General features: G+C 41.6%; 1 protein-coding gene across 1 annotated transcript in view; it reads right to left on the bottom strand.

Moving 5' to 3' along the window:
- Positions 1-4,407: 4,407 nt before the first annotated feature.
- Positions 4,408-8,961, bottom strand: part of LOC111147793 (tumor protein D52 like 1) — a 97,804-nt gene continuing 93,250 nt past the window's right edge. Inside the window, exons 8-9 of the mRNA XM_022504031.1 lie at positions 8,278-8,286; positions 4,408-4,536 (exon numbers count right to left, since the gene is read on the bottom strand). Of these exons, the coding sequence (XP_022359739.1) occupies positions 4,408-4,536; positions 8,278-8,286 (138 nt within the window). The remainder of the gene's footprint in view (positions 4,537-8,277; positions 8,287-8,961) is intronic.

Below are 8,961 nucleotides of genomic sequence, written 5' to 3'. Positions count from 1 at the left end.
GTTAACAGGTTCTGCTTCTCCCCCTAATCCACTGGGTCATTTGGGAATAAATTCAGGCACACAATGTCAAATGCCACTTGTCTTCCTCTGTAATTTTTCCCTGTTGTCTGATTTATAAATAGACCTTGATTTATAGGAACATTGATCACCAGGTAAGAAATCTGTAATCAGAAGAGTATTATTACTGGGGTCGCTGCCCCTCATGTAGGGAACACTGACCTGGTTTCCTCCCCTCATTTCCTTTCTTTGGATGAGTAACCTATCCCGCTTGCCTTTAAATGAAGACAAGCCATGCGAATCCGCCCAGTATCTCGGTGTGAAGCGATGATGTCTGTCCCTTTAATTCAAATGTCAGTTTCCATGTGAAGGCCTGTGAGTCTGGTGTGGCGAGAATATTCTAGGCGGCGTTTCTTTGGAAACTCTGCAGTATCCATGGATACCCAATCTGCCAGAAGCAAAGTGCATGATCTTTTCAGAAGCAACACACAGGTACATAGAGCTACTCTGCATTGAAAAGAGCCATGCTGCTTAGCTTCAACATACCGTTGCATCATATCAGAATTTTGGAGTTTTTTTTTTTTTCTCCTGGCATGAACATATACCCATAAAATAATCACAGATAAAAATTCAAATATTTATAACCAGAAGATTTTCTGGGGCTCTGAAGCTTTACTTGGGATGTTTTGCCTGCTATAATTTTCATAAATTCAGAGTAGGAAGCCTCTACTGGGTCAGACTTAATACTGCTGGTCACTGGTCATCATTATCTCCGTTTTCCATCGAGCTACCAAATTTATACTTAGTTCTAAATCTTCCTTACTGGGGTGATAGGTTTAAGAAGAGAAAATGTAATGGTGCTATCAATACCATTTAATAACACAATGAAGATCAATAGAAAAAGATAGCTATTGAATTCACCAGCCAAATCGATAAATTATCACTTAAAAAAATTTTTTTTTCTCTTGGGAGATACATGCTACTTGCCTGGAATTGATCTGAATAACAAATCCTTAAATTATGATGTGGTACAAAAAATTATTATTGGGTTGAACTCAACAAAAAAGAATGTGTTACCTCCTTGCAGTGAGGAAGAGAGACTACCCCACTCAAAAGGAGAGAGTGGAAAGGCATGGCCACAGGGGAAGATCGAGGGGGCACAGCTCAGGCGGGGAAGTTGACTGGGGTGGGACGGGGGTGTTCTTTGTTAAAACAGCTCCTTGTTTCTCCCTTGTAGACTGGCATTTCACCAGCTGTTACATAAGTCTCAGTGCCCTTCTATTTGAAAAATGTCAATTCTAACAGAATGTCCAACCTGCTCCTCTCAAGTCTGGTGGTGATAATGTGCTCTGTGATGAATGACTGATGAGGTCGTGCGGAAAAGCAGCCTCTGTACCCAGCAGTTTTACTTAAGTGGTTTGCCAGTCTTCATATTCAAAGTGAGACTGGGATGATTCCCGCGGGGGATTTAGGATTATCTTTTTTATTTTTACTACCTTGATACATACACTTCATGGTATGAACTAAAAAGTCAGACATGTAGAATAAAGAATTTTACCATTCTTAGAGATTATCGAGTAACCATAAGATGTTACCAAATATTAAATTGTAAAAATTGTAAATTGTTTGAAATTGTATCCAACTACCAGGTTTGAAGTCATTTTTTTACATTTCATGTGAAAATCACTTCTTCACCCGACTGCAGTGTCCTCTTCCCTGCACCTGCCCGCACTTGAATTTGATAATCAGCGAGAGGGGGTGTTGCAGTTCAAGTTCACAACCACCTTATGCTCCATTCTGCAGCGAAGTGCAGCCGCCTTCCAGGCCCGACGGGTAACTCTGGAACAGTGAATACTGACTGAGCAGCAGCTTAGACTTCCCGTGTTTCCTCTTCACGTTGGCCACCGTGAATGGCATGGTTTGTCAAGACGTTCTGTAATAAAGCATTAAGTTTGTTTTGTTCTCTGTGGCTCAAGAACAGCTTTGTAAGATGTGTAATTCAGAGTAAGAGGCAGATTGCTTTGCTGCCATGGCCTACCAGAGTCATAGTCCTCATGAGATGGGATAAAGTTGTAGCATAAATTTATGAGTATTTACCATCAAGCAACACTATTTAAAAAGTGGCAAAAGGTTACGTTACAGAACTGCTTACTTTTTTCTTAAGCCCATTTATTTTGTAATCACAATTCACATTGGAATTCTAGGTTATTGGGGTTGTGATATAATTTTGGGGGGTTGTGATAAAATTTTGTATCCATGTTGTTGACCTGAAGTCCTTGTGATTTTTTGTAAATGGTTAAGCCCATGGTGTGCAAATACTTTTAGCACTTGTGGGAACACTTTAAACTACTGCGTGTGAACTGAGCCCAGCGGGACATAATAGGGGAACCTGGGGAAAGTCAAGTCAGGAGGAGCTCGCACAGGCAAAGTAAGGGAGAAACAAGCAGCTCTTGGGATTAGAGAGTGAGGAACTGAAATGTCTATGGTAAGACCACCCACCTACTGACGACTGCAGTGATGGGACTGCTTCACACACTGTATGACGAAAGAGTACTCATGTCATGGTCCTTTATCTCCCAGATTAGAGTGAATAAGAATAATAATAATAAAAAAACCCTTTCAATTAATAGAGCTGACACAAATATAATTTTTATAAAACTGATGAAATTCAAAGTTTTGAAGACTGGTTTAAAAGGAGAGGCTAAAATGTATTTGAAGCTTTGAGACATGAACACGAATTATCTTGATTCTCTGTCCACTGTTAATACTATGTTTTCAGGTGAGACTTATCTCAGCAGAAATCGGTTGGTGAATGAAGATACTTGTGTAGAGCAACGTTAACTGCTTTTTCTAATACAGTGCAGTCAAAAAGTATGTGGCCAAGAAGCGAGTTTCTACAAGATGACCATTTTAAACACACTAGGCAAAGGCAAACCAAGCACAGAGCTTGACAGCCACATGCGGCAGTGGGTGAGCAAATTACAAACCTGCTGGACAGGGTTTGGCTTCAAGCAACATGCTGGAAGGTTAAATTAGGGAGAATGCCAGGGATCCCACTGGCAAGGCTTCATTGTCCACTCTGGTTCAAGATTATAGCCCCATACCTATCTCTGTTAAGATTACAAACCTCAAAGATTATGTGGCTTTGAACTAGCTTGATTTTCAGTTAGATGTGCGGATTGTCCTGCTCCATTAATCTGAATAGAATTTTTCAGACTGGCTTTATTAAACCATGAATAAAAGCTAGCATATTATATCATATATGTTATATAATATACATATATTAAACTGCTATTTTAAGTTAATAGGTCAATTCTGTGTTCATTTAAAAATTGCATCTATAGGATGTGTGTCTGCTACCTAGTAACAAATGTATGGCGCCATTTAGAAGGAAAAAGAAGCAAATGTTGTGGAAGATAAAAATTCCTGCAGAAATCTGATTGTATTAATATGATGCTTTTCTCATTCATGTGAGCAATTTGAAAAATGGAAGGGGAAGCAGAACTTGGTTTCTCTTATTTTTCTGACCACCCCCTTTCAGATCTCCCTAACCCAAGTTTACTACTCTAGGTAGATAGAATTTTAGACTCGGTAGGGCCGCTGAGGTTGGAATTACTTAACACGTTTTAATGTTCACCAAATTAGCAGTAGACGTTGATTTAAAATAGCATTACAGAGGGGCAGGACCCCAGCTTGGATTCTGGGTCCCTGTTCAGCGAGGAATCTGTTTCTCCCTCTCCTTCTGCCCCTCCCCCTGCTCGTGCTCCCTCTCTCAAATAAAATCTTAAAATTATAAAATAAAATAGCATCTGTAGATTCATAGCTACCATCCTAAAGTTATTACCAGCCCTGAAGATGTAAAGAAATTAAGAATTCAAAGTCTTCATTAAAACCGATTATTTTAATTGCTTAAACAAACATACATAATTGATGCAAGTGAGGGCGATCACAAGCAGTTTGATGAAATTTGCAGTGAGCCCACCAGGTTGCTGAAGGTCAGAAGAAACTCCGTCCCACCCACCTGACCGAACTGGAACGGTTCACTTTAAGCCTTCAAAGACATGCACATCATAAAGGAATCCAAGCGAAAACCAAAACCGATCATTAATAGCTACAAGATTGGAAAGTATACGCTTTATTATTACACAAAGACAAGGGTAATGACCAATTGTTGTCCCCATCTGCTCGAGTGGGGACATTTTAAATTATGACAATCTACGGATACTGACCGTGATGGTCACGTGGTCTATCATTAACACAAATACAAAATGGAAATCATTTTATTAAACCCCGTGGAGAGGCCATTTGAAGAACATCAAGGCGCGGGCTTTTCCGGGCGGGATTTTGGTCGGCCCAGCCGCCTGCACGCCGGGCGGGGCCGGAGCTCCGGGGCGGCCGCAGGGGGCGGGCCTAGCACTGCAACTCCTCCTCCTCGGCCCTCCGGGGTCCGCCCCCTGAGCTCTGCGCGCTGGCGTGCGCCGTGGAGCTGAGCACCTCCTCGAAGCTGCCTCCGCCGTGGTTCGCCCCGCCTACTTTCGTCTGAAAGGGCAGAGATGCAAACGTAGTTAGTTCATCAGGTCTGCAATGTTTGTGTGAGACGGAGTACTCTTAAGTTCAGGGAGAATTTTTTTTCTTGAAAGGGAACGTAAAGGGGTTCAGAGAAGTTGGTTTCCTTTAGCAGTGTTACATGCCATTCATACTGGGATCTGGGATAGGACCCAAAACTTTAATTCCGTACAATTTTAGCGGTGCTCTCTTCATTCCTCCTAACATCTAAAAATCTCAGTTACTTCAGGAGCATATCCAGATCTGTGCATTTGTCTACACATCACCCTGAGAACAGATGTAATGAAAACAGAACCGGATTTTAGATAAATACCCTCAACTTAAAAAGTATAGGAGGGGCGCCTGGGTGGCTCGGTGGGTTAAAGCCTCTGCCTTCGGCTCAGGTCGTGATCGCAGAGTCCTAGGATCGAGCCCCGCATCGGGCTCTCTGCTCAGCAGGGCCTGCTTCCTCCTCTCTCTCTGCCTGCTTCTCTGCCTACTTATGATCTCTGTCAAATAAATAAATACAATCTTAAAAAAAAAAAAAGTGTATAGGGCACCTGGGTGGCCTCAGTCGTTAAGGGTCTGCCTTAGGCTGATGTCATGATCCCAGGTTCCTCACCGCTGGGAGGAAGCCTGCTTCTCTCTCTCCCCCTCCCCTTCCTTGTGTTCCCTCTCTCGTTCTGTCTCTGTCAAATAGATAAAATCTTTTTTTTAAAAAGGGTATAAACATCTTTAAGTGACTCCAATTTAGGCTTCCTACTGGGACTTAGAAAGGCTATCTGGATCCCTGACAAATGGCTTTTGAAAAGGCTGAGCAGCTCCACCGAACATGCTTTCTGGTCTCTGTTCTGAGAGGTAGACAGGACTCAAATCTTAAGCGCTTAGCTACTTCACATCCTTCTAGGCAGCTGCCCCTAAAAGATTATCCTGACTTGAAATGCAAAGTTATGATGCTTGAGGGGGGCTCCCTTCATGTCAGCTTTTTATTGGTAATAAGAATAAAATCAGGAAGAGATCAATTTATAAGAAATATATTAGAAACACGGTTAAAATGTTTCGAAAAAATCCTCATTAAAAAAGTCCTTCGACAGAATATCTAATGTTTAATGCAAGTCTTATTAATGTCACATTGGTTTTCCTTTAGCCATTACCAATATGGAAAAAACATGTTGAGGAAAAGAAAGGTACAAAATAGAAAATGTTGCTATTCCCAAAGTGCTGTCTACTCGTTGGTGCCACCAAAGTGATCACTCACAGAACCACTCGTGCTGGCGGATAAACCACTTACTGCCTGGTCTGCCCTTTCAAAAACCTAACCAGGTTTTAAAAGCAGTTAAATCATTCCAAAACAAGCATATGCTTTTCTCCAATTGTCACTAAAATCCCTCTCTGCCTCTTTAAATTCAATTCCTAACTCGAGTTTTCCACTCTGCTTGGGGTCAGGAAACTTATTCTGGAAAGTGACAGATAATACATATTTTAAGCTTAGGATTCACATAGTCTCTGTCACGAATACTCAAATCAACCATTGTGCAAAGCAGCCAAAAATAACCCTAAGTGAATGAGCATGGCTGTGTTTCCAGAAGACTGTATGTATGGATACTGAATTTCACGTAGTTTAATTTTAACATGTCACAAAATAGCATTCTTCCTTTGATTTTTTTCAACCATTAAGAAATATAAAAACCGGGGTGCCTGGATGGCTCAGTTAGTTAAACCTCTGCCTTCATCCCAGGTCATGGTCTCACGGTCCTGGGATCGAGCCCCGCATCGGGGAGCCTGCTTCCTCCTCTCTCTCTCTGCCTGCTGCTCTGCCTACTTGTGATCGCTCCCTCTCTGCCACATAAATAAAATCTTTAAAAAAATATATAAAAACCATTCTTAGCTTACAGGCCATTAAAGAATAGCCAGCTAGCTGGATTTGGCCCACAGGCCTTGATTTGCAGAGCTTGGGCACTGAGCACTGACTGATTCCTCCTCTACTCTGTGTCATCCCAGCACTGGGAAGAAGCAGGGGTTGCTTTCAACTATGTGACTTTTCACTATGTTTATTTCTTTCTGGAGAGAAACAAGATCAATTCAACATAATCTACTCTATTAAGAGATCCCATTCTCCTCTTTGTTGTACTTGCACTCTGTTTTGCAGTATAAGTCACACACAGTTTTGAATCAAGTGAATACCAATTACTGATGCTTTCTTTCGGGCTTTGTTGTTTTCTCTTCTCCTAGTTCTTGATTTTTCTCAAATCAAAATAGAAAAATAAAAGAGGAAATCGTTTTAAAATAAAGCAATTTGGCAAAAAAAAGGGAGCACAATGAAGGGGTTTTCTAACCTAGAGGGTTGAGTGGAATAATGGGGTTTCCTAATGACATGGGTTGAATGACTGTCCACAGCAATTACTGAAGTCAGGAGTTGCTTTGGTAAAGATGTGAACAATAAACTTTTTCTGGACCTTCCCTTCATTATGGCTCTTCATTCAGGCATTTGTCACTTTATCCCCAAAACTATGATTGTTGGTTGCATAAAATTCTATTTGAATTATTGAGTTGGGCTGCCTAATCTCTCATAATAATATGGCTCGTTGAGAAGACACGAAGAACTAATAAATATATCTTGTCTTTTTAAGATTTTAAGTCAGGCCCTACAAAGAATTCATCAAAAATAGGTGCACTAGAACTATGGTCTGCTTGACATGGTTCGGAGAATGGCTGGAAGGCTGACTGACCAGAACGGTTGGAAGGGATGTAGTTGTTCCTGATTCACTGGAACATGGTGAAACACAACAAATTATGGTTTCATAAGAGCTGGTTCTTGGTATGCTTGTTTATTTTAGAGGCAAAAGAAAGTGTGCTCATTGAGCGCAGAGGTGAAACTAGCTGAGAGTCCTCAGATGAGACAGTGACGTATTCCAAGGACCTAGGCAAACAGGACTAAATTTTATATAATGGTGATGAAATGGAAAATTTTTCCTGGAAAACCAAGCTGTCTACAAAACTGGGTATAAAGGAAGAACGATCAGTTGGGTATAAATCCCACAAGGTGTGTGACAGACTGTGTGAGGAGATGGCAAGAACGGACCTTCCTTCCCAGTAGAACATTATTTCTAATAGAATATAAATATGAATATGATTCCTTCTGAGCGATGTTTTTAAAAACTGGGCTTAAAGCAGTATGTGTGATAGAACCGCAGCACAGAGCCCCGTGAGGCATTTCCTTACTGATTCATCCTTACTGACTTGTGAGTCAGCCGGAAAACAGTCTGGGACCCAGAACTGAAGAACGTTATAGAAATTTTGAAGAAAATTTAGAACAAAAAACTATGTGGCAAATAAACTATATAAAGAAGGGTTAAACATCTATTATTTAGCCTGGAGAAAGAAAAAGAATGAGGAATTTGCAATGACTGAGTGAGTGGGAAGTTTTATACAAAGCACAATTATTAGCTATTTATTCTCCATTGCCTGGGTGGGCAGAAGAAGAGGAAGTAGGCATCAGCTGTGACATAGGTGGGTGGGATGTGAGTCTTGTTAAACCCCGGGGACAATCATGCAGACACTGAATCCACTTTCAGGAAGTCTTGACACAGGCTAGGATCTGGTCGGCTAAGTTAGTTTTGTTCATGTCTGAAGGCGGAGGCGGGCTCTACACCTTCCATCCCAGTGAAGAGAGAAAAGCGAGAAGCGCATGGTGCTGGATCAAACACTTAAACCACATGTGAGCTGTGAGCTTACCAGCGCTTCCTAAAAGCAAAGCAAAACAGGTTGTTCTTTATTCTTCTTTTGCTTCTTCGTATCTCCTTCTTCTAAAGAAAACCTAAAAAGTACAACTTCTCCTACGTCAGAACTGGTCTAATAAGCAGCAAAATCTATCTTCCTTCCACTCTCTAAGGCTGAGAACTAAATGCTGAGAAATTAACTCCCAGGATTTTCTGAACCCTTTCTTTTGAAACTTGATACTCTAGCAAGAGAAATGTTCTAGGCACTGCGCATCATTCCTTATGAAAAGTTTACCCTCTACATGGGGGCAATTCAATGGCTCCTACGGGTCCCCAGATACTCAATAAGCAATGATGTTGGTAAATGAAAGCAAGGCCTGGGAAATGCTGAGTCATCATCTCGTTCTTGCACCTTAAACATCAAAGCCCAGGCCCGATAAAGCAGAAGTAGGAGACTGTATGAACAAAACCACCCCTAAGAGGAAAGACTCTCCAAGTCACAATCAGAGCACGCGGGAGCTCCAGCGAGGGATGCCTGACATCCTCGCGGGCTCATGAGCAGCGCACGGGGGCGAGCATTCAGCAGCAGCGGGGTGATCAGCATGTGCACACACCCGCTTTTGCTCCGCTTCAAGATCACCTGCATTCTTCATTTTACCAGATAAGGAAATACGGAAACGGACTGTCTACAAAACAGCGC

The sequence above is a fragment of the Enhydra lutris genome, unplaced genomic scaffold (genome assembly GCF_002288905.1).
Source record: "Enhydra lutris kenyoni isolate GAN:26980312 unplaced genomic scaffold, ASM228890v2 scaffoldscaffold17, whole genome shotgun sequence".
Lineage (NCBI taxonomy): Eukaryota > Metazoa > Chordata > Mammalia > Carnivora > Mustelidae > Enhydra > Enhydra lutris.
Note: the sequence above shows the minus strand (reverse complement) of the source record. Positions and strands in the feature narration are given on the sequence as shown.